General features: G+C 41.2%; 1 protein-coding gene across 1 annotated transcript; it reads right to left on the minus strand.

Moving 5' to 3' along the window:
- Positions 1 to 289: 289 nt before the first annotated feature.
- GLO1 (glyoxalase I) lies at positions 290 to 25,157 on the minus strand. The gene is made up of 6 exons (XM_055330306.1): positions 24,992 to 25,157; positions 10,381 to 10,463; positions 6,635 to 6,775; positions 5,848 to 5,915; positions 5,087 to 5,176; positions 290 to 1,975 (listed from the first exon to the last, which is right to left on the minus strand). Exons 1-6 carry the CDS (start codon positions 25,073 to 25,075, stop codon positions 1,887 to 1,889), a joined length of 555 nt encoding a protein of 184 aa, XP_055186281.1. The 5' UTR covers positions 25,076 to 25,157; the 3' UTR covers positions 290 to 1,886.
- Between the last annotated feature and the right edge of the window lie 1,415 nt (positions 25,158 to 26,572).

A 26,572-nucleotide genomic window follows, 5' to 3' on the forward strand; every position in this document is an offset into this window, starting at 1 on the left:
AGAACAAGCCTGCAAGCCCTTTCAAATCATTGCAAGCTTTTTTTCTCAAGATTCACTTATCTATTCTAGAGAGAGAGCACGCATGCGCATATGTGAGTGGGAAGAGGGGCAGAGGATGAGAATCCTCAAGAAGACTCCCTGCTGAGTGCAAAGGTGATGTGGGGCTCCATCCCAGGACCCATGAGATCATGACCTGAGCTGAAACTAAGAGTCAGACACCCAATCGACTGAGCCACCAGGAGCCCCACTGTAGGCTTTTTTAAAAAGAATACACTGGACAGTTTACAAATTAAACAAAGCCTTATTTAAGATTTTATTTCAGTCTGTAAGTACTGCTATTTGTTTGAATTGCTCACAAAATCCATTCCATCCAAAAAGGAAATGTCAAGTGCTTTTAGCAGGTGTAAGCACAGTTGGCACAGCCTATCCAAAGGCCTTCCACTAGAGTCAACAGAAAATCTAAATGTTCAGTAAACCACAAACTGGATGTTCTTATTCTCTGGACCATGAGATTGTCAAAATCAGCTTGATTTTTTAAAACCCATCAAATATCAATCATGGCAAGAAAGGCCACTAAGCTAATTTTTTTTTAATTTTAAGACTTTATTTATTTATTCATGAGAGACACGGGGGGGGGGGGGGGCAGAGACATAGGCAGAGAGAAGCAGGCTCCATGCAGGGAGCCCGACATGGGACTCAATCCCGGGACTCCAGGATCATGCCCTGAGCCAAAGACAGGCGGCTCAACCGCTGAGCCACCCAAGCATCCCATTAAGCTAATTTCTAATAACTAAGTACTATTATCACTGAACATCATTCATCCTAAATGATTACTGGCATCAGGATGACCTTGGGGTAGGGGTCTTCACAAGTAATACAGGCACTGCTTGCCCAGGAAAAAGGAGGCGTCCTCAGAACAATTGTGTGCTACAGACTCCCTCCACTGCTTCTTCTCTCTCTGTGGTGCTCAGGCCCTAGGGCTGAGAGGACAACGTTCAAGCTCAAGTATGGTTTTCACAGCAGAGGCGAGTGGAGAAAAGTTCCTGTTAGGTACTAATTTTTGAGGTACAATCTAACCAAAAATGAGAATCAGATCTCGAGTACTTGAGCCTATTTATATTGCCTTCAGTTCACAAAGTCAGTTTATACATCTAGCCTGCTTTCTTTCTCACAGAATGGAGGATAGCTGGGAGGATTAAATGAGATACAGTATGTGACAGCCAAGCCCAGTGTCTGCATACCCAGTTAATATTATTCCCATCCCAAAATAAAGAGGTTAGTCCTTGAACTTTGAAAGTACTTTGTCAGTAAGAATAAATTAGTTTTCCTATCAACATCCTTGTCAGTCTGATTCTGACTTGCTCCCAAGACTACCTTCTCTTTTGTAAAATAAACATTTTATACCATTTGAAGTATAAATGAAGTTTCATTTTTGTTCAGTGTTCTTTACTTTCCATTGTGAAGTGATTTCTGAGGAATTGAAACCCCAGAAGGTAACCACAACAAAAACTTGTTAATTTTTTTTTCTTTTTTTTTAAAATGATTATTCAAAGGTAGACTTGTAAAGACATCATATTTAGGAGAAAGAAGGCAAATGCACCCTCTGAAGGGAAATGTTCTAATTACTACCTAAAAAAAGTAAAGTTACAGAAGTACATTCAAGGACACAAGACAAAGCACTACTTTAAAATGATAATGACTGAAGTTAGGTAAAAAACATAGCTGAAATAGGAAAGGGAAATGGACTTCAGAATAATCTGAACTGGGACAATGATCCTTCAGTCCTAGATATTTCTGTTATCTGAATATCTTGAATTACACCATTTCCTTTTTTATTATTTCCCACAAGGTCTTCACTGAAATTGCAAAGCAGTATTCTCACAGAACTAAATTATAGTTGTCATCTTGTTAGGATTTAAAATTTCAATCCAGTAGCCATCAGGATCTTGAATAAATGCCAGGCCTTTCATTTTACCTGTAAGATGAAATGATTTTCATTAAGAAATATAAAATTTAGAGTATTTTTTAACTTGGTTTTAATAAAGTATATTATTTTGTTTATAGTTTTAACTTTAAAAAAATTTTTAAAGATTTTTTATTTATTTATTCATGATAGAGAGACAGAGAGAGGCAGAGACACAGGCAGAGGGAGAAGCAGGCTCCATGCTGGGAGCCCGACGTGGGACTCGATCCCGGGACCCCAGCATCACACCCTGGGCCAAAGGCAGGCGCCAAACCACTGAGCCACCCAGGGATCCCCTATATAGTTTTAACTTTAAACAGTTCTCTCGTCAGCACTGCCCAAATGCATGCTTTTCAGAATGACTAACATACTATCTTCTACCCATAGCTGGAAGCCAACTCCCCTGATATAAACTGTGGTACTGGCTACAGTTCTGGGCATCAGATTTTTACTTCACCTTCATGATACATGTCATGCTCCCTGTTGAAGAGTCATAGAGATTGTCTTATTTTAAAGAGGAAAAGAAAATAGGATGGTGTTCAAGCAGGTAGCATGGCATACCCACACAGCCAAAAGAATCCAGAGGCTTGGGTCATAACAGACTCTTTAAACGCTATTCTGGGTCATTTAGGCTATGTCAATCAGTCTTTCTCCTGGGAATTTATAACCGGGACTGAGAGGCTAGTAGGTCTAGTAGTAGAGTTCTTTGGTTAAATGGAGAAATGTGACCTCAGCAATCTATTTTGGGACCACGATGCTAAGTTAGTTTGACCCCTGTCTCTCTCTGGCTCTTTTCCCCAAGATCAACACCAGAGGAACATATATGGAAAACGGGGGAAAAAGGTGAGGAACCCCTGGGGTGATGTCAGGGGAGAGGAAGAGGTGGTTGGGGGTGGTGTGTATTGTGTGTGTGTGTGAGAGAGAGAGAGAGAGAGAGAGAGAGAGAGAGAGAGGGAGAGAGAGAGAGAGAGATTGAGAGAGAGAAAGACTGTTTAATCTGGTCTGTGTGGAAATGGGACAGTTTTGGCCTGGATCAGAAAGCAGTCCAGTCCATCATGGCTGTGGGAGAATAACTATAGTCTTTTTTTATTATTATTATTTTTTTATTTATGATAGTCACAGAGAGAGAGAGAGAGAGAGAGAGACAGAGACAGAGACTCAGGCAGAGGGAGAAGCAGGCTCCATGCATCGGGAGCCCGACGTGGGATTCGATCCTGGGTCGCCAGGATCGCGCCCTGGGCCAAAGGCAGGCGCCAAACCTCTGCGCCACCCAGGGATCCCCGCTATGGGAGAATTAAACAGAAGGGGTTTTGCTAGTTTGCCTCTTGCTCCTCCCAGTGTCCTGGGCATCAGCTCCTACCCCCATGCTAGGGGAGGTTCAAACTACTGGTTCACACGTCCTCAGGAGTAAACAGGGGCAGTGCAGAAGTTCTGTGCCTGTGAGGAACGAACAAGCACAGGTGAGAACCAACTGGATCCCCCCAGCTTCACTTTCCACACAATCAGAGTTAGGGAATGACCATCCTAGAAGGAAGGGTCTCCTGCTAAGACTCCTTTCTGAGGGACACAGGGGAAAACGTGACTGAAGAGCTGTTCTGCAGAATGCAAGGTGTTTAACTTCAGATGCCTAGGGATCTGTGCCTGGCCCCTCTTCCTGAGAGCCTGTGGGCGGTTAAAGGGTTGGGGTCTAGCCTCCCCCACCATTCACAGTGCCTGATGCACTGGAACACTAAGAGATGCAATGAAAACAACTCCTCAGAGATCAAAGTAACAAGAGTTTGAGGAACGTAACCATAAAACAAACAGTGGATTATAGATTCAAATAGAGGGCCAAATATTAAAGCAATGGACCAAGGCTATTAAAACATGCATATGTGTTGAATAGTATGAAATATAACCAATATGAAACAAGAACAAGAACATATTTAAGGAGCTGAGCAAAAACTAGGGATTAAAATTAGAATGGCTGAAATTAAGAATACAGTAGATGAGAACACAAAAGATGAGTATCAGAACAGATACATTTGAGGGAAAATTAGCTAATCTGGTATGCTAGCATGAGGATCTCCCAGAAAAAGAACAAAGAAATAACAAATGTAACAAAAGCTCCCAGAATAAAATAGAAGATAACACGAATCAGAAGCAGATTTTGCAATAGCACCACTGGATGGAAAAATAAGACCATGGAGTTGTGTTTTCAAGATCGAAGGAAAATAAACCTAAGATTTTATATTCAACAAACTGTCATTCATATATAAAGATACGGGTCTAAGACATACAAAGCCTCAGAAGTTTTGCCTCACAAACCCTTTGAAAACAGTTTTGGTTAAGATACTTAATAAAGGGACAGAAAAACCCAAAAGATGCTGCAAGAGATACATAGAAAAAAAGGTGGTTAAATAATTTGATATATATATATATATAAAGAAAAAAAGAAAGCCAAGGCCAAAGAAAAAGGAAAAATAAATTAGTAATATCCCAGTCTGGGAGGGTATCTTTATATCAAATCTTTTAATTGAAAAAAAGAAAAGGATTAAAATGAAATGTGAAATGTTCAATTCAAAACTGGAGTAATATGCTGGCAGAAACAGATCTAAGTAAACTAACTATAATACATGTAAAATTCCACAAAATCAAGATATATACACACTATTTCCAGACAAACACCTGAAACATAAGGACACACAAAGGTTGTAGAAGAATGGAAATAAAAGACCAGCCATTATTAACTAAGGATTTGTGGTGTAGTTATATTAAAATCAGATAACATAGGCTTTAAGGAATTTATTTTGGGGTGGCTAGATATACCCTGAAATAGTGAAAAACAGTGGCCAGTGAGAGAATGTGGTGGGGTCCAAGTGTGGGGAGAGAAACTAGGTTTTTGATGGCTCTCTAGACTTGGTGCCTGGTTCCCTGTGAAGCTGTCCTACTTGCTGTTTCATTCCTGAAGACACCCGGGTATTTTCCCAATAATTCCTCTGCTTTCCTTAAGCTGGTTGAAGCAGACTTCTTCAAGGTTACTTGCAACCACAGGGATTGACTAGAGAACAGTACCCTCTGTGGGTGCTTAGTCATTGTTACATAACGAAAGAGGGGCCTGGAGAAGACAAGCAGTGGACTCACCGTCATCAGGTTTCTTCACAAATTTGACTCCCAGTTCTTCAAATCTTTTACAAGCACTGTGTACATCAGGAACTGCAATTCCAATGTGACCTTAGGTGGCCACCCCCAAACAAGGCAGACAGAAGGAAGAAATAATTATTTCAGGGTACCCAAGTGCCACAGGTAGCTTCCAAAACTAGTTTATTTCAAAACATAAGGCACCTGAATACTGATTAAATCAAATGTGTTCAAAACTTGTATTAAAGCACAAGAATCTAAGTCTAACTGGCTGGGTATAATAAACTAATTAGGAGCTCTGAATTATCAATTATTTAAAATAAACCCAAAATTGGGCTCACGTATAGTTCATTCTATTAAGAAAAACTATCAAGAAAAAGTAATCATTTACTCATACTTAACAGGTTTGTTGTGGCCGCTGACTCTATAGCAGCCAATTTAAGCCACCAATCCCATCATCTTAACAGATTCTACATCAGGGCGGAAGTGTATGCTAGCAGAAATGTGGATTATTATCAACCACGGTTTTTGTTTCTTAAATTGAAAAGTCTCCTGGAAATAGAATACTGACTGAAAAGTGAAATCATTGTGAGAGAGTAAATGTAGAGTTTAGACAAAGACCATGAAATTAAACCACTCCTAAATCAAATTTTTTGTGGAAAATTAAAACCACCATACACCTAAGAAGTTGATTCTTCTTAATAAGTGTACAATGCACAAATCACACAAATCCATGTATACTACCTATGAATAGGCAAACATACCAAATCCTCTAGGGTCTGAGTTGCCACTGTGGTAACTCTGGGTCTCATCATCTTCAGTGCCCCAGTTGCTACAAAAGGAGGGAAAACAGAATTACACGTGACCTGTAGGGCAAATAGTTTTCTGAAAAGAAAACAGCAACAATCTCTTTGAAACCTCACTGTGTATGTATGCAAGTTTATAGACTTGGTTTCCTCTTTGCCACTATAAATATTAAGTTTTCAACTAAAGAAAAGGCAAATGGAATCTTCCAAACAGCTCCGTGGGCTAGATTTGAGACTCCATTTCATGAATGGGACTGCCAGTTAAGGAGGTAACAGAACTTGTTCAGGGTTCCACAGCTACCGTCAGAGCCAACACTCATCTCTAGATCTGTGTGATTCCAGACCTGTTTTGAATCAGGGACACACTAAATCACATACCCTGAAATAAATGTTCTTTTGTTAGTTGTGCAAGAGGACACAGAAACAACATAAATTAAAAAAGAATTTTTTTTTCTAAAATGTTGAAATTATGAGGCCTTACTCATAGTGCCTAAACATTCATTAGGTATCATTTGGCAATTATCTTGCCAATTCTGCCTTACATTACCTACCTAAAAGATAAATGATCTTACTTGCCCCTAACTATGCACCAGAACAGTACAAAGACCAAAAAATCCATTATAAAATACTCGAACTGTTACAAATGCAAAGTGATTAGGTAAATCTAGTTTGAAGTAAGCTTGTAAGTAAGGAAAAAAGGTTTGAAAAATGTATACTGTATAAAAAAATAAAAACTCATACTCACTGTGTCAGTTCAAGTGTAGCTTTCCTGGAGAATACCCATGCTACTTTCTCATCTTTATCTTTTGGGATGTCATTTTTTTCCTCATAAGCCAAGAAATAGAGTGAAAATTTCATGGTGGGAAAATCTAATTTTTGGAGTAGCCTGAAATTAAACAACAAGCCTAAATCAATTAATAACAGGAAAGGTTGATTCATATTAAAATCAAAATACCAATATTCAAGTTCCACTAAGAATAAAAGCCATATGTAGTGAGGCTATTTAAATAGGAAGACCAAGGGGAAATAAATGAAGATATCTCATTTCAAAAAACCTATTCATCTGTAAATATCAGTGAAATAAAAAAGTTTTTACAAAGCAAACTTGAAACTTAACTGGAATTATGGTATTTGTTTATAAATGGCTAAAGGTGGGCAGCCCTGGTGGCTTAGCAGTTTAGCACCACATTCAGCCCAGGGCCTGATCCTGGAGACCCAGAATCGAATCCCATGTCAGGCTCCCTCTGCCTCTCTCTCTCTCTCTCTCTCTCTCTCTGTCTTCTAATAAATAAATAAAATCTTTAAAAAAATAAAAAAATAAATGGCTAAAGGTATCTTCAAAAGAAAACTTTTGTCCATTTTTGATGAAAAATACAATGCATTATCTTATTGTTCTTTCAGATATATAAATACATTTATTGAGTTCTTACTATGCCAAAACTCCTAGGAAAAGAAAGTGACGATAGGTGGTAAGGGAGAAGGAAGGACAGATGAATACCACAGAGAACATGAATGTCAACAATAAAGTGGTTAAACATATAAAATACTGAAGATAGGCACACAGTGAGAGAGAGAGAGAGGCAGAGACATAGGTAGAGGGAGAAGCAGGCTCCATGCACCGAGAGCCCGACGTGGGATTCGATCCCGGGTCTCCAGGCTCGCGCCCTGGGCCAAAGGCAGGCGCTAAACCACTGCGCCACCGAGGGATCCCTGGGTGGCGCAGTGGTTTGGCGCCTGCCTTTGGCCCGGGGCGTGATCCTGGAGACCCGGGATCGAATCCCACGTCAGGCTCCCGGTGCATGGAGCCTGCTTCTCCCTCTGCCTGTGTCTCTGCCTCTCTGTCTCTCTCTGTGTGACTATCATGAATAAATAAATAAAATCTTTAAAAAAAAAAAAAATACTGAAGAAAGGTCACACAGCATTAAGACTGTGAACAGGTCACTAGATATGGAAAGGAGTTTCTGCAGCCTTTTCACAGTTTCTGCAGTATTTGAGGGCAGTTTCAGCAGCATGGGATGCCAGAAGCTGGACCGCCCTGATGGAGGCAAGGCGAAGTGAGCAAGTAAAGTAGCAAGCATGACTGACCTATATAGATGATGGGCGATGATGGGAAAGAGGGCAAGAATTATGCCAGAATAAAGACTTAAGCTTGTTTGTAGGTTGAGGAGAAAGAGCCAGTGGAAAGGGAGAGACTGATGTGAGATAGTGTTTTTAAAAAGTTTTTAAAAATCCTGAAGTTTTTAAAATGATAGTTGAAGGGGCACCTGGGTGGCTCAGTTGGTTGAGTACCTGACTCTTGATTTCAGCTCAGGTCGTGATCTTCGGGTCAGGAGATGGAGCCCTGTGTTGGACAAACACTAGGCATGGAGCCTGCTTAAGATTCTCTCTCCCTCTCCTTCTGCCCCTTCCCTTCGCCCCCCCCCCCCCAAAAAAAAGATAGCTTAAGTCATGACCTATAAAGTGAATTTAAAGAGCATAAGATTATTTTGCAAGGAGTAGGGTATAATGAGGATGCACACAATATAATTTTATTTAGATTATTGAGGACTAAGTGCTCAAAGATGACCTTATTCATAATAAGAGAGAATGGTTAAAGCCTAACCTAACAAATGAAAGTTTCTAAGCTTGATTTCAGATATTTTATTTTTATTTATTTATTTTTTAAAGATTTTATTTATTTATTCATGAGAGACACAGAGAGAGGGACATAAGAAGAGGGAGGAGGGGGAGGCTCCATGCAGAGAACCTGATGCAGGACTCAATCCCACATGCCCTTAGCCAAAAGCAGTCGCTCAACCTCTGAGCCACCCAGGTGTCCTGATTTCAGATCTTTTAATTCTTACTGCTATGTAATACACCTTGGCCTACTGAGACAGACACCGGCTTACCACAAATAAGATTTACTCTAACATGTTTATAATAAAGTATCGGACACCTCCCATACTCCAGTCATGAAAAAATATCTCTGTACCCAGTAATGCAGATTACACAAGCCTTACAGACCAATCAGGTGGGAAGTGAGGCAAATGAACCTGTTGTAATGTGTTTTTCCCAACAAGCATATCTTTCAGTATAATGTCAAGTTGCACCCTGTTGGGGGCGGGGGGATCTTGAAAAACAAGGTCAGGATTGGAGTCAATCAGACCTGGGTTTGAATTCCCACTCCACCATGTGCCCATTGTAGCATTTGGGGCCAGTAACTTAGTGTTTTTAAACTCTGGTTTCTTCCTTCATTTATAAAATGGGGAATAAACTATTTCATGAGCTACTATGGAGACTGAATGAAAAACATGTAAAGTCTAGCAAATACCTAATGTTCAATGTATTTATTTTCACTCTGATTTTAAATGTGCTATAAACATTTGCTAAACTATTTTTTCTGGAAAGAATTATAAGAAGCTGTTAACAACCATTATCTTTGGGGACAAAGACTGGGAATGGAAGGTAACCACTTTTCATTTTGTATTTTTCTGAACCTAAACAAACATATACTATATTACTCAATGGCGATGGAGGTTTATCCAGGCAATAAATTAAAAACTGCTTAATTTTATTCTTTATCTATATTGTCAGAAACAAACAAACAAAAAACCCTTCATGTTCTTAAGGGAAACAAAACAAGAAAAATAAACAAATATGCTATGGGGCGCCTGAGTGGCTCAGTGGGTTGAGCATCTGCCTTTGGCTTAGGTCATGATCCCGGCTCCCTGCTCAGAGCCTGCTTCTCCCTCTGCCCCTCCCCTTGCTCCTGCCCGTGCTCTCTCTCTCTCAAATAAGTAAATAAAATCTGTAAAAATAAAAACAAAAAATAAAAATAAAAACAACTATGCTTTAAGGATTCCAGATCAGTGGATATTACCTGTTCAGCAAAAGAGAATCCATCCTAGTAAAATGGAATAGATGGCCAATTTTAGATAAACTCATTCATTTTCTAAGTAATGCATTTTTATAACTGTATCTTTTCCAAAGTAAATAAAAGGCCATAACATTAAAAGGATTTGAAGACATTAAGGATTAAACTGGCAGCTCTCACAGAGAGGGGAGGGAAAGAACACCCAAGCACTCAGCCAGTGAGCCTGGCTGGCATTTAGAAGAACTGGATAGAAGCCCAGGCCAGTCAAGCCTAGTCCCAGACACCTGGCTAAAAGGACTTCTGTGATTTTTTTTTTTTAAGATTTTATTTCTTTATTCATGAGAGAGACACACACACAGAGAGAGAGAGAGAGAGAGAGGGAGGGAGGGAGGCAGAGACACAGGCAGAGGGAGAAGCAGGCTCCACGCAGGGAGCCCAACGTGGGGCTCAATCCCAGGTCTCCAGGATCACGCCCTGGACTGAAGGCGGCGCTAAACAGCTGAGCCACCTGGGCTGCCTGACTTCTGTGATTTTTGATGAAAAGTGTAATCCATTTTTTAAGTGGATCCAAAAACGTTCCCTATATTTGCAAAGCTATACATTTAAACATCATAGGTGCCAATAAATAGTCTACTTACGTCATTCCAAGAATTCTAGTATAAAAATCCAGTGACTTCTTAGGATCCTTAATTCGTAGCATGGTCTGCTGCAACAGAAAATCCTAAGGAGAAAACAGGGCATATTAAACAGATTTGGCTTCTGGCACTTGTTATCAACATTAATTATGCTTTCTATTGCAAGATACAGTCCGACTTTCTAACACAATGTTTAAGAAGAAAGCAACTTTGTCCCCTCAGCTGTACCTGGTTCCCAGACCTACCACTTACACTTCCTACAACTCTCTGCCTAAGGATGTTTTCTGGTTACGAAGGCAGGCCCAAAGTGTCAGTGAGTTTACACCCCCCAAATGATTCTCAACCAATAGTGGGTAAAAACAAAACAAAACAAAAAAAACCTGGTTCCCTTGCCCCTGGCATGTTCCATACCATGTCTTAGAGATTTCCCTGCAGAATAAAGCCCAGCTGCCCTCAGTGGTGATCCACTTTTACATACTTTTTATTGCCTCCATTCCCCACTCCACAGAGCCTCCTCCAACTACCTCCCAAAGAAACTACTTACAACTAAATCTTTATGTCCAGTCTTTTAAATGACCCAAAATAAGACAGTGATGTTACAAATAAAGAATTACTGTAAGATGTGTTCCATGAATGTATAAATGCCTTTCCAGAACTATTTATTGGTAACCATTGCAAGAAGTTACTCACAAGATCAGACTCCTAAATAACTAAAAGGGTAAAAAGCTACGGTCTCTAACACCATTGTGAAACTGTCCAATTGGGGCACCTGGGTGGCTCAGTGGTTGAGCATCTGCCTTTGGCTCAGCTTGTGATCCCAGGTTGCTGGGATCCAGTCTTGCATCAGGCTCCCCACAGGGAGTCTGCTTCTCCCGCTGCCTATGTCTCTGAGTGTCTCTCTCTCATGAATAAATAAATAAAATCTTAAAAAAAAAACTATTCAGTTTATAAATCAGGAAACAAAAGCTTGATTGACTTCATTGAGAAAAGGGTAGAGTTCATGGAGTTAAGATTATTTTTTTTTAATTTTTTTTTTAATTTTTTTTATTCATTTATGATAGTCACACAACACAGAGAGAGAGAGAGGCGCAGAGACACAGGCAGAGGGAGAAGCAGGCTCCATGCACCGGGAGCCCGACGTGGGATTCGATCCCGGGTCTCCAGGATCGTGCCCTGGGCCAAAGGCAGGCGCCAAACCGCTGCGCCACCCAGGGATCCCTGGAGTTAAGATTATTAATAACATTAATTACAATACTTTGCCTTCATTAGGCACAGTAACTATAAAGTATTTATAAGTACTAATGTCCCCATTTAATAGATGAGAGACACACCCAATGTGATTAAATTAATTGTCACAGCCTTCTAAGTTCAGGTATCTTTCTACCATAGATACCTTCCAAACCATGAGTCCGTTAACTATATTTGTGCTTCCTAACACATTTTTTTGTTATACCCACAGCTTGACAAAATAGGCCTGAAAATTCTGAACTCTCCCTTTGCAGACCCATCCACATCACTTCCCTATAACTAGCATCAGATAAAACATAAATATATTTTATTCACTCAGCATAATTAGGAAGTATTTTTCTATTTTGTTAAATTTTTAAGTGACCAAAATGTACTCTTATTTTAGGCATTGAAATCCTCATTTAAAACAAAACTAACCTAAATATTTTAATAAGTAGATCTTAATGAATATAATAATTTAATTCTTCATCCACAGCTTATAGTCACATATAAGGCAGTTGGCCTAGAAATTATGTTTCTAGATTACTTGGATTGCTTTTCTCAGGCAGGTGCTGCACTCCTAAAGCAAGCAGCTGAAAAAGGGAAAAGCAGCTCCTGACATCTAGGTACTGCCCCGGCACTCACAACTAGGCCCTGGTTTTCCCCACCGAACAAAATCGCAGAAACACCTACACAGTCACCCTGTGACTGCAATGAAGGGAGATCAAAATGCAGCAAATAAAATTTCACTTCATATTCTTGTTTGGCACAAATTAAAACAAGGTACTGTTTGAACTTTGGTGAAATAGGTGGGATCTATACACAGGTTTTTCAAATGATTAAAATATCTGAAAAATATTAACTATTATAACATACACAAAACCTCAGCTATTTACTTATCTGTTTTAAAAGCATATGGAATTTACTTATTTTGATGGTTCGAGGACATTTCTATAAACGTCAGTTACAGTCTTACAATGTAATAGATAGAGGAGCTCCTGGTACATTTCCTACTATTTGTCCCTATAGTGGGATGGTCCCTGGAACTCATGGGTTTTTTTTTTTTTTTTTAAGATTTTATTTATTTATTCATGAGAGACTGAGAGAGAGTGAGAGAGAGAGGCAGGGACACAGGCAGAGGGAGAAGCAGGATCCATGCAGGGAGCCCGATGTGGGACTCGATCCGGGATCCCCAGGATCACGCCCTGGGCTGAAGGCAGGAGCTAAACCACTGAGCCACCCAGGCTGCCCCTCATGTTTTTATTTTATTCTTTCAGTGAGTTTTTTTGTATGATCCCAGCACTCTGATCCCAGCTACCTCACCTCCACCCAGATTGGATGGTACTCTTCTTTCTCACCTTGTCCCCTACAACCTATTGTTGGGGAGATCTGGTAAAGTTAATTCAGATCACTCTCCTACTCAAAAACCGTGAGAAGGCTCCCATTTCACTCAGAGTGAAGCAAAAGTCCCTACAATGACCCTCTATGGTTGGTCCCAGTTGCCTCTTTCACCCCATTCCCCCCCACCCACTCAGCTCCCCTGTAGTCTTCAACAGCTCACCTAGGGCCTCTGCCAGAAGGCTCATTCCCCAGACACACTTTCTTTTTCTTTCTTTCTTTCTTTCTTTCTTTCTTTCTTTCTTTCTTTCTTTCTTTCAGTACGCTCCACACCCAATGTGAGGCTTGAACTCATGACCTTGAGATCAAGAATTGCAGGCTCTACCAACTGAGCCAGCGAGGCAACCCTTCCCAGAGCCACTTCTATTCTTTTTAACTCTACTCAAATGCCATCTTCCCAATGAGACCCTAACTGACCACCATAACTCTCCACTTGTCCCTTTTTTTCATTTTCTTTTCCCATAGCACTTGTCACCTTTCAATATGCTATCTATTATATTTATCTTTATTGTTTTTCTATCCCTGTTAGCATATAAACTCCATAAGGGCAAGGGTGTTTGTTTTGTTTACTGATGTACCTCAGAACAGTATCTGGCATGGAGTGGGTAACCAATAAATATTTGTTGAAGGAGTAAATGAACTTGCACTATGATCTTTTCTTTCCAACATGACCAGTTTCTTCTTCAATTAAAAGAAAAAATTTAAATTCTAAAACCCTTTTAAAGATTTTATTTATTTATTTATGAGACTGAGAGAGAGAGAGTACACGAGTAGGGTGGGGGGAGGGAGCAGCAAAGAGAGAGGGAGAAGCAGACTCCCTGGTGAGCAAGGAGCCTGACACAGGGCTCAATCCCAGGCCCCAGGGATCACAAAGCTAAAGACAGATGCTTAATCTACTGACCCACCCAGGGCCCCTTAAAACCCTTTTAAAATCTGTTCTGTATGGCCCAGTTTACCATCCCACCAATGACATTGGTCACATTCATATTTCATCTTTTCAACATCTTTCTAGTACCAACATTAGTATTGTCAGAATATGAAAGACTTTATCATTACTTCAGTTCATAAACTGAGAGCTCATATTCTTGACCAAGATGTTTCCCTTCTAAAAATTTATCTAAAAAAATAAATAAATAAAAAAAATAAAAATTTATCTAAGGAAATAATTACAAACTCTGACAAAGATTTATGTGCAAAGACATTCATCGTAACACTTAACTAATAACTGTGTGTCACGTACTGTTCTAAGTTATTTACAGAAATCAACTCATCTAATCTTCACGACAACCCTATGAGATATGTATTATAACCATCCCATTTTACTGCTGAAAGAGTAAGCGTTAGAAAAAATTCCACCTCAAGCAGTTTGGCTCCAAAGTCCTTGCTTTCAACTACATTGGCTAAACCACCTCTAACAACAAAGAAATAGATAAGTAGTGACGCAGGCATAACATAATATAATGAATACATTTAAAATGCATGGTATATTAAGTTTAAAAAGATACATGTTTAGTTCATTTAATATGCTATTCAAATTAATTAATTACACCTTAAAAGTAATGCTAAAGGCCTTTAATTTTATTTCCTGTTAACATGGCTATGTACTAAAACTATCTAAATACATACATAAAAATAAATATTAAAATGAACTCTTAAAAGTCTATACATAGTTAACAATACTGTATTGTATGTATACTTGAGAGTTGTAAGAGAGCAGATTTAACAGAGCATGTCTTTTTTTTAAAGCTTTTTTTTTTAATTTTTATTTATTTATGATAGTCACAGAGAGAGAGAGAGAGAGAGAGGAAGAGACATAGGCAGAGGGAGAAGCAGGCTCCATGCACCGGGAACCCGAGGTGGGATTCGATCCCAGGTCTCCAGGATCGCGCCCTGGGCCAAAGGCAGGTGCCAAACCACTGCGCCACCCAGGGATCCCCTAACAGGGCATGTCTTAAAAGCTATCAGCACATACACACAAAAAAAGTCTAATTATGTGAGGTGATCAACACATGAACCAACTTTGCTGTATTCATTTTGCAATATACATGTGTATCAAATCACCACACGGTGCACCCTAAATTTATACATTGTCATATGTTGATTATATCTCAATAACGCTGGAAAAATAGTTTCAAAAAGGTAGAAAAAGGGGCACCTGGGTGGCTCAGTGGCTGAATGTCTGCCTCTAGCCCAGGGCGTGATCCCCGGGGTCCTGGGATTGAGTCCCACATCGGGCCCCCCGCAGGGAGCCTGCTTTTCCCTCTGCCTATGTGTCTGTCTCTCTGTGTCTCTCATGAATAAATAAATAAAATCTTTAAAAGGGGGGAGGGGGAGGGCATCTACAGCATTGTTCCAACTGCGAAGACTCAATACGATAGATTATTTCCATGTAAATGTATAGATGAAATGTATAGATGTATAGATGAAAACACACTTTAATGCCATTTTAACCTTAAAATGTCTATACATGGCAAAAAAAATTAAAGGTATAATCAGTACTAGTGGGTTTATTCATAAAAACTGGCTTATAACATTTTTGCTACAAAAATGTTATTTAGATGATATAAAAAAACAAGCACATCTTGCTTTTTTATAAAATGCTCAAGTTATTCTATGCTAATAGCTTGCTTTTCAACACCAACATATTCTTTCAACTCTGTACTTCTGGTAAACACCTGAATGATCCTTCCTCAAAAAAAATCCCTAAAAATGATTATTCCTATGGTCTTAAAATACTGTTTAAAATAAATATATCTTCTGTTTAAAAAAGTAGGACTTACATTCATGTCCTGTCTCATCAGATAATTACGATTTTATTTATGTATTAGAGAGAGAGAGAGAGAGAGAAGGAGCAGGGGTAGGGGCAAAGAGAGAGGGAGAAAGACTTTCTGCTGAGCAGGGAGTGGGGCTCGATTCCAGGACCCTAGGATTATGACCTGAGTGGAAGGCAGATGCTTAACTGATGAGCTACCCAGGCACCATTCATCGGACAATTCCTAACTTTGCCTTTCCCTTATCATGCTCAAAATTTGGAAGAACAAAGCCATCTTGTATGCTTAAACTATCTTTGGGTTTTCTGGGGTGGCTACTAGGTTAACAAAAACTTGCTCCTTTACCTTATAAAAAGAGTTAAAATAGGGCAGCCCCGGTGGCGCAGCGGTTTAGCGCCGCCTGCGGCCCGGGGTGTGATCCTGGGGACCCAGGAGTCCCGCCGCTGGGGCTCCCTGCATGGAGCCCGCTTCTCTCTCTGCCTGTGTCTCTGCCTCTCTTTCGCTTTCTCTGAATAAATAAATAAATAAATCTTAAAAAAAAAAAGTTAAAATAAATAATCAGGCTTTGGAGAGCCTGGTCCAAGTTTAATTAGCTCAAAATTACTTTGAAAACACTATAATGTTACAATCAAGGATATCTCTAGTGCACATCCTATGTGTTTGTAATATCATCCTGTCGAAACTATAAAGGTGAGACAGGGACAAAAATGAAAGGGTCAAGGTCCCTCTGAGCACCTCGAAATGGATTTTTTTGGTGTTAAGATGTGAGACTTGGATAAATCTTCGTTTTTGTTTTACTGATGGATATTCAGTTGCTCCAGCACAATTTGTTGAAAAGCCAACCCTTTCTCCATTGAATTGCATTCATATTTTTGTCGAAAATCTGTAGGGTGTATTAGTGTGGGTCTTATTTTGGTTTCTCTATTCTGTTCCATTAAATCTATGTCTCCTCTGCCAATATGAGAGGCGTGGCTACTGTAGCTATATAGTAGGTCTTAAAATCAGATAGATGGATTCCTTCCACTTCATTCTTTTCAAAGTTTAGTTATTCTAGCTCATGTGCCTTTCATAGAAATTTTAGAATAATCTTACCTATATCTAAAAAAAGTTTGGTTTGTATTGGTTTTTTTTCCTCCAAAGAACTAACTTTGTTTCATTGATTTTCTCTATTTTCTGTTTTTAATTTCAATGATTTCTGCTTTTTATTATTTCCTTCCTTCTGCTTTCTCTCTGTTATGTTGCTCTTCTAGGATCTTGAGGAGGGAACACAAATTATTTGAGACTTCTCTTTTCTAATGTATGGTTTAGTAATATAAATTTCCTTCTTAGCACTGTGTTAGCTGAGATTCCTTTCTCATTTCATTCAATCTATTTTTTTAAAAAATCTCCCTTGAAACCTCCTCTTGATCATGAATTATTTAGAAAAGTGTTATTTAGTTTCCAAGTGTTTGGAGATTTTCCTGTTAGTTTCTGCTGCTGATTTCTAGTCTAATTCTATTGTGGTCAAAGAATGTACTCTGTATTATTTCAATAATATTAAGTTTGTTGAAGTTGGTTTTGGGGCCCATGACATGGTCTATCTTGGTATATACTTTATGGGGACTTGAAAACAAAAGTGTACTCTGCTGTTATTGGGTGGAGTTCTTTAAGGTTGATCAGATCTTGTTTACTGATGGTGCTATAGAGTTTGTCTATGTCCTTGCTAATTTTCTCTCTAGTTCTGTCAATTGTTGAGAGAGGAATACTGAAATCTCCAATTATAAATGTGGATTTTTCTATTTCTCCTTTCCATCAAGTCAGTTTTTGCTTTTTTTTTTTTTCAGTTGTTTTTTTAGTGCACATATATTTATGACTATTATATCTTCTTGGTCAACTGACCCTTTTATCACTATACAAATACTTCCCTACCTACTATCATTTTCTTTGCTCTGGAGTCTACTTTATTTGGTATAAGCCATTCCTGCTTTCTTTTGATTAATGTTTCCATAATAATCTTATTCCATCCTTTTAATTTGCCTCTATTATTATATTTGAAGTGAGTTTTCATGCAGACAGCATATATTTGAGGAATATTTTCGTTTATTTCAGTTATATTGAAATACAACTGACGTATAGCACTGTGTAAGTTTAAGGTATACAGCTTAATGACTCATACATGTTGTGAAAGGATTACCACAATAAGTGTAGTTAATATCCATCACCTCATAAATAGAGAAGTTGGGGCATGTTTTTAAATCCACTCTGCTAATCTCTAATTGGTGTATTTATACCTAATGTAATTATTGAAATACTAGGGATTAAGTTGGCTATTTTATTTATTGTTTTGTTAATTTTTTCTTTGCGTTCCTCTGGGTTACTAGAACATTTTTTGATACTTCCACTTTGATTTATCTGTAGCGTTTCTTCATGCACTCTTGTATAGCTTTCTTAGCAGTTGCTCTAGGTGTTCAATTGAATATAAGTTATCATAGTCACTTGGTGTCGTCATTTTTCAATTTGAGTGAAGTACAGAAACCTCACCTCTCTTTACATCCCTTCACTCTCTCCCATTTATAATTATAAATACTTCCACTGTTGCAGTGGGGTAGAATTTCAGGTTCCCCATGTGTCTCCATTAATACAGCAAGTGGGGAAAGCTTGCTACTGTCTGGTGAGATCAGAGTTCTGGCTCCCTATTCAACATTCTCTGATACCACCCTGGCAGGGGGAGGGGTGCACATCGCATTGCAGCCTGTTCAGCAGAAGACGAGGCTCCCTACCCAGCCTTTGCTGGCAGAGGCAAGGATGTGGCCACAGTTTTTTTCTGTGGTGTTTAGTTGTAGTAGAGCTGTTATTGTCTAAAAGTTTTCTGCCTCATCAGGAAATACTGCCTATTCCCTGGTCCTGTGAATAGAGAGGTTTTCATTGTTGTTGGTGGGTTTTTTGTTTGTGTTTTGTTTTCTTGGCTTTTTTTTTTTTTTTTTTTTTGTGGGTTTTTTTGGTTGCACCCATTGACATTTCTGTCACTCCGAGTTTGGGCTAAATGAGGCAAAAAAGAAAATTCAGGAAGCTCACCACCATGTTGCTTCTAGGGTCTCAAGGTCCCTAGCTAGTCTGCCTTCTTCTTTTCACCTCTCCATTGTCTTCCTATATTTATTTTATATAAAATGTCTAGAGTTCTTAGCTGTACCTAGCAGGAGAAATAGGGGAAAGTATGTGTACTCCATTTTCCCAGTAAGACTCCAAATTCATTTTATACAATTGACCCCCACAACAATGGGGTATGTTTGGTCACCATAGGTCTCTTTCTAATGATGAAGACACTCATTTCTCTAGAACTGTTGTCAAGGAGCTCTTTAAGATATTACATCTTACTCAAAATCAAAGTCAATATCTCCATAGCTTCTATCACCTTTAGTCTTCAAAAAAGAGAAGTTTCAAACTTGCATTAGCTAAATTTTCAGAAATTTTAAGATTTCTTTGGCCTAACTTGTGTGTTTTGGCCTTAAGAACAGTGAGCCTTTGGAAGCTTCCTTTGGAGCTCATCAACTCTCTGTCACAATAAATTTTCACAAATGTTGCATCACCCCCAGCAGAGAATCTTCTTAAGGCTCAACTAAACATTCAGAGTCAGGACAACCACAGGCTGAAAGTTTCAGTCAGAAAACACAACTTGCCAAGAGAGCAGGGTTACGTGTTCCTCTTCAGCAGGAGTACTCAAAAAGAAGTCGGTACAGCTCAGGTGTAGGAGAATATGTGCACTGGGTAGTAGCAGGAAATCACCCTGGTGGGACGCCTGGGTGGCTCAGCGGTTGAGCATCTATCTGCCTTTGGTGCAGGGTGTGATCCCCAGGTCCCAGGACCAAGTGCCACATCGGGCTCCCTGCATGGAGCCTGCTTCTCCCTCTGCCTATGTCTCTGCCCACCCCCCCCCCGTGTGTGTGTGTGTGTGTGTGTGTGTGTCTCATGAATAAATAAATAAAATTAAAAAAAAAAAAAAGGAATCACCCTGGTGTAGAAGCTCTGTGTGCCACAGGAACCAATCTCTCTAGTAGCAATTCCATGGGCAAAACTTTCAAAATCTCCACAAGGGACAGTTATAAGAGCCACTACATTCAGGAAAGCCCAAAGCTGTGACTTCCTGTTAGGTATTGATAATTCACCCTCTCTAGATGCAACTTAATCAATCAAGTTATTCTTACTTTTATCATAAGCAATATTGCTAAGTAACAAACACTATTTTTGTTTCTTGGGGAAACAGCTAGAGTTAACCAAATGTCACATTCTCATCAAAGGGTTAAGGTCTTAGCTCTTCATGCCTAGGAATCATATTCCTATAAAACAAAAATGGATGAAGTTTTGTTTTTTCCTTACTTTTAAAAGTCACAATTGCCTTCAGTGAAAGACCCTTTTGGAGATCCAAGCATATCTGAGAAATTGTTTTCTATGTAACAGCTGGAAAACATGTTTGATGTAGAAGATGGCTTGATATATTTTTTCTTCGCTATCTTCCTCCTTCTCGTGTTATTTGCCTGACTCAACCTATGTCAGGATGTGATAAATTGTTCCTGAAAATAATTCAGCCACTCCCTTTACATTTATTCTATCTTATCTAAATTGGTTTCATGTGGTTCTTTCCTTACCACTCTATAATTCAACAGCCAAAGACATACTTCAAGTATACTCACCCTACAGATAAGGCTTTTTTTTTTTTTTTTTTTTTTTTTTTTATGATAGAGAGAGAGAGAGAGGCAGAGACACAGGCAGAGGGAGAAGCAGGCTCCATGCACCCGGAGCCCGACGTGGGATTCGATCCCGGGTCCCCAGGATCCATCGCGGCCCTGGGCCAAAGGCAGGCACCAAACCGCTGCGCCACCCAGGGATCCCCACCCTACAGATAAGGGCAATAGAAATAGCTAGGAGACACAAAAGAAACTTCTTTAAATTTAAAAATTACCTGTGATATTAGTAAACACACCTGCCAGACTACTCTTACAACAAGAAATAGGAAAATCCTAGAAGCCCTCAGGATCATGAGGCCTTTAAAATCTCATGCAAAGGGAGAGAAAACACACAAGTGTGAGAGAAATTATTCTTCAGAGGCAATATGGTTCAAATGCTAACTCTACCACCATTGCCTTGGGTAAATCATTACCTTTTTTGAACCTCAGTTTTCACATCTTTAGAATGGGGATAATTATAGTTCTTAGCTCACAGAGTTGAGCTGGAAAGCATATGGGATAATGCATTAAAGTGCTTAGCACAGTGTCTCTAGAATCCCTTGTCAGCTCAAGTCAGACACCTGGAGTCTTCCTAGATTTCTCCCTTTCAACTTCTCAGTAAGCCAGTGCAAGCGTCCTATCAAACCTATCAAAATGACTCCTATAATCCCTCTGGAATCTTTCTCCTTGTCATTCTAATAAGTACTACCTTGCTCGTGTCCTTACTACTTCCTCCCTGGATGATTGTCCTAGCGTCCCTTGTCTCTGCTTCTTACAGGCTTACCCAGATGCAAGCCACTGAACTTCTCATAAAGTACCAGAGTCATCTTTCTGTAGTGAAAACCCAATTGTTGTCATTTCTGGGTTAAAAATCATTCCTTCAGAGGAAGTCCCCAAAGCAAGCACATATGATTAGTGCATACTTCTCTAATTTCATCATTTGTTAGCACTCCCCTAGTCATTTTGAATGTTTTAACTCTTTATCAGTTAAAAAAGAGCATGCACCCCCAATGAATATGTATTTAAATTATATACATGTACAAATATACTAATAAAATATATATACCATAAAATATAAATAAAATGTATTTGCCAAATAGAAACCTTTACAGGGTGAGAAAAACAAACATAATGGGTGGTGGTGGTGGGTGCTCATATTTTCTTTGGGCATCCTGATGATTGTCTTGCATACCTTCTCCCTCAACTCCCACTGCCTACAACTTCAGTCTCCTATTATCTGTAGATTCCTGCATCAGTTCTCTGATGTCATTGTGCTTTTTATATTTACTATGATTCTCTCTGCCTAAAACAGTCATTCGTCCATCTGGCCACTCTCCTTCCTTCCTCCTTTCCATTCTCTCTTCCACCTACCCCTGCACCAAATTCTACCTAGGTACTTTCTTTTTATTTGGCAAAACCCGGCCTAAGTGTCACCAACACTCAAAGTTTTCCCTGACCCACCTACCACTCGGATGGGATGGGACTCCAAATTATTACTTTAAAGGACACTAATAGAGACTGTAAAAACAATTAATTTCAGGAGATTATCACTTGGGAAAAGAAGTATTTGGCCTTATGAAGACAGTTGGCCAATAAGATTACCAGGATATGGTGCAGCTGTATATTCCTTGGCCTGCCTTCTAGGCAAAGATACAAATGATCAACAGGCAAGTTGACTTTCTACCACCACTACCCTCTCTTTTCCAAACTTGGCCCTCATCACTTATTTCACCTTCTAGAAGAACCTTTTAGGTGTTCTCATCGCCTCCAGACCTGGATCCCTCCAATCTACTCTACAAAATGCTTTGAGACCCCAAATGGTTCCCTACCACCTACATAAAATCTAGCTTCCTTAGATGTGACATTCAAAGCTCTCTCTCTCTCCAGGAGAGTAAGGCTCCAACCTCCCATTCTAGCCTTCTCCACCACAGCTCCACTGTTTAAATAACCTGAACTTTGACCAAAAACACGTAACTCACCTCTCCAGAACACGCCTGCACTGCGTATTTCTGCCATCTCACCACATTTTTGCTCAGATGTTCCTTCTACCCAGAATGCCCCCCTCCCATGTAACTCTGTCTTACAGATGATTTTGGAACCCCATCCATGCTTTAAGATATAGGCCCACCCCCACCTTCTGGTTGATGTACTCCCTGATGCGCACCTTTGAATTCTATCACTTTTCATAGTTTAGAGAACAGTAATACATTTTATCCTCCTTGCAGCTCTCTTTATGCTGCTTTTACAAACTCAGCCCCAGTGCCCTGCTAAAATCACTACAGCCAATGATATATATAGATCTGGGGACTCAAGTGTAGGTCTTGAGACTTCAAATACCCCGTGACTATACCATACCACCGACGCTACCTTCGAAAGTTTCTACCTCTTGTACTCCCGGGGTGCTTTATAATGTCAACAGCATGGTACTCCCAGCTCCATCTTATTGTTACAAGTTGGTGTCTGTCTGGTGAAGAGACAGACATCATCTTGTTCATCCCAGTATCCTCCAAACACACCATGTTCTTTTTCTTTATATACAGCAGGTGATCAACCATCAGGCTGAACTGAATTCACTTAGGTCTTTTACTTTCCTTCATGTCAAGTTCCAAAATAACTGCTTAAGTCAGTACTTCAGAAGCCGAATGAGGGTAGAAGTTGAGAGTGTGGGTGCCTCTCTGGGCCAGTTACTCAATACTTCTGGGCTGGAGTCTCCTTATTTGTAAGACAGAGATAATAATTATGCCTTCTTCATGGGGTTGTTGTGAGGATTAAACTAAGAAATATACTTCAAACAAAACCCCAGGGGCTGGCACACTCGAGGTATACCAGCTGCCACTGCATATTCATTTTACGTCTCCCACATGGTATTTCAGGGCCAAAAAGTATTGATTTCAAGATGTAATTACTCCATATAAACAAGAGAAATTTCAATTATGTGTAGCGCAAATTAAGAAGGCAAGAAAATGTATTTAATGAAATTTATAAAGATATCTCTGAAATCTTTTAAAATAGCCTAGCACATAAAATCCTCAGTTATCTAGGAAATTAATTTGTACTGAATGACTCAATTTATACTATGAGAAATAACTAGGTATACTAGGGAAATGCGTGTGAGAAGAAATTTCCTTCCTTCCTTCCTTTCTTCCCCCTTAAATTTTGCAGTGACTACTATTTTTCCTAAGCTAAGTACCAGGTGCCAGTCAAAGGCTTTAGCAAGCAGAGGTGTCTGACTCTCCACGCCAAAGGTAAGGAGCAAGCAGGGAGCAAACTCATCAACACACACTCAATCTTTAAGGAATTTAGAAATTCCAGCCATCTAGGGCAGCCCGGGTGGCCCAGCGGGTTAGCGCCGCCGGCAGCCCAGGGCCTGATCCTGGAGACCCTGGATCAAATCCCACGTCAGGCTCCCTGCATGGAGCCTGCTTCTCCCTCTGCCCGAGTCTCTGCCTCTCTCTCTCTCTGTGTGTGTGAAAGAAAGAAAGAAAGAAAGAAAGAAAGAAAGAAAGAAAGAAAGAAATTCCCACAATTAAAAAAAAAAAAATACAGGGATCCCTGGGTGGCGCAGCGGTTTGGCGCCTGCCTTTGGCCCAGGGCGCGATCCTGGAGACCCGGGATCGAATCCCACGTCGGGCTCCCGGTGCATGGTGCCTGCTTCTCCCTCCGCCTATGTCTCTGCCTCTCTCTCTCTCTCTCTCTCTGTGACTATCATAAAATAAATTTAAAAAATAAAAAAAAAAATACAAAGGCGTTTACTGGCACTGACAAGCGCGCTGGAGTCAGCCCCCCGAGCGGCGGCCGTGTTGGATCTTGCCGGCACCACACCTGAGTGAGCCACACTGACTCCGTGCAGACAAGTCAGGCAAGCTGGAGGGATGCAACGGGCCCCTCCTCTTACTGGGTCTCAGCCGCGATGAGAGGGGTCGGCGGAGGAAGTTCCACGATACCGTCAGCCCTCCTGGGTCCCACCAAGCACGGGGAGGGGGAGAGAGGCGGAGGCCAGAAGCGTGGCCGTGAGCAACCAAGAGCCACCAAGCAACAGCGAAACTCGGTGAGAGCCGATTAGTTTGGAGGAGTTAAGCCCGCAGCCAGGGGAGGCCGGGAGGGGCCGGGAGGGGCCGCGTGGATGGGGACCTTCGAGCCCGGACCTTCGAGCCCGCACTTGGGCGTTCGGAATCCGGCCCGCCCGCCATCGCCACCGACCCGGGGAACACGCACACCCACCGACACGGGCCCTGACTCTGGGTTGGGCCTGGCTTCCAGGTACCGTCCCCAAAGTAAACGGGTTAGTGCCGGCAGGGCCGCAGTCCCTGGGGAAACGGATCCTCTCGCGATCGCCCACCGGGCACCCCCAGGCGGAAGGCCCCGGGAGGAGGAGGAGGCGGCGGCGGCGGCGGCGGCGGCGGCGGCGGCGGCGGCGGCCGGACCGGGGTCGACCCCAGCCCGCGCCGGGCCCGGCTCAGCCCGCGGATGTGCTCCCTCCGGGGACCGCTCCTCGGGAGATGGCGGTTCTGCGCCCACCTTGGTGCTGGGGTCCGGCTCGGAGCAGCAGCCGAGGGCGGCCTCCTCGGTGAGGCCGCTGGACGCTGGCTGCGGTTCTGCCATGGCCCAACTGCGGCTTCGGCGACTGCGCTCGCGAAAACACCGCAGCCACCCACGCTCCTCCCCGCCCGGCGCTGCCCGGCCCGGCGACGCCGGGACGGCGCCGGGCGGGGGGGGTGGGGGGGTGGGCAGCCGCTGATGCTCAGCCAATCACTGTGCGCAGGGCAAGTTGGCTCTCTGCTGATTGGGCCCCACAGGACTCCGCGGCTCAAGACTACAACTCCCAAGGTGCCTTGCGCTCGAGGGGAGGCGCGGGGAAGACCCAAAAAACCTTGCCGGCTTGGAAAGCGTGATTTCCCCGTTTCGCTTCTGGACCTAACTTGCTAAAGTTCAGGAAACATCCATACCTCACTGCTGCAACTCGGTAGGAAATTGGAACCTGGTGGAAAGAGAATTGGGAGCTTTCCTTTCTGAAGTATAAGGATCTAAAAGTATTTTCTCAGTGTAAGCGGTACAGGATAATTAAAACGACTCTGACTTGATCAAAAATCCAGGTTCAAGTTTTGGTTCCACTATTTAATCGCTCCGGAAGCTTGGAGTGATTACTGACCCCTCCCTGAGCTTCCTGGCAGGACTTTGGTCAGGTTCAAATGACACTTAAATCCTAAGTCGTGAAGCCGTGAATTAAAGGTCATTTGACGGGATCCCTGGGTGGCGCAGCAGTTTGGCGCCTGCCTTTGGCCCAGGGCGCGATCCTGGAGACCCGGGGTCAAATCCCACGTTGGGCTCCCTGCATGGAGCCTGCTTCTCCCTCTGCCTCTCTCTCTGTGATGACTATCATAAATAAATAAAAATTAAAAAAAAAAATAAAGGTCATTTGACACCGACCAAACCTGACCATTTAAATCAGGGCTTCACGACTTAGGATTTAAGTTTCCACAACCTGCAGTATGTGTTTTGCATTAATTTTACTAAGGCACATATTTAGATTGTGTTCATCGGAAGACTTCGTTCTTGGATGACTGGCACAGTACATGCTCAATACAGATTTCCTGATGTTAGAAGACTAAATGGTCATAACTGGCATAGATGTGATTTAGAAAAGGGCTTTAAGTTAATAAGTAAATGAGGAATGAGATTTGAGAAAGAGTTTTAAGTGAATAGCAGGGTTGATGTAAATCAGCAAGAAGTTAGATACATGTTAGGAATTTTGGTTGCAAGAAGTTGGGCAAGGGGTGCCTGGGTGGCTCAGTGGTTGAGCAGCTGCCTTCTGCTCAGGGGGTGATCCTGTGGTGGTGGGATCGGGTCAGGCATCCGGCTTCCTGCATGCAGCCTGCTTCTCCTTCTGCCTCTGTCTCTGCCTCTCTCTCTGTCTCTCATGAATAAATAAATAAAATATTTTTTTAAAAAAATTATTTAAAAAAAAGTTGGGCAAAATGGGAGTTTGTTGGCTCACCTAATCAAACTGAAACAGGGCAGGGATGCATCCGGCACCAAATACCCAGTATGTGGCACCTGGCCATCACCAAGATGTCTCCATCTCTCATCTCAGCTTCTTTC

The sequence above is a fragment of the Nyctereutes procyonoides genome, unplaced genomic scaffold (genome assembly GCF_905146905.1).
Source record: "Nyctereutes procyonoides isolate TBG_1078 unplaced genomic scaffold, NYPRO_anot_genome, whole genome shotgun sequence".
In the NCBI taxonomy this organism is placed as follows: Eukaryota; Metazoa; Chordata; class Mammalia; order Carnivora; family Canidae; genus Nyctereutes; species Nyctereutes procyonoides.

What these genes read in the sequence shown, in the direction of transcription:
- GLO1 (XM_055330306.1), bottom strand. Translation starts at nt 25,075, where the DNA reads ATGGCAGAACCGCAGCCAGCGTCCAGCGGCCTCACCGAGGAGGCCGCC. An exon ending in AGCCGGACCCCAGCACCAAG is followed by an intron (nt 10,464 to 24,991) that starts GTGGGCGCAGAA and finishes TTTTCTCCTTAG; the next exon opens with GATTTTCTGTTGCAGCAGAC. An exon ending in CTCAGACCCTAGAGGATTTG is followed by an intron (nt 5,177 to 5,847) that starts GTATGTTTGCCT and finishes TGGCCACCTAAG; the next exon opens with GTCACATTGGAATTGCAGTT.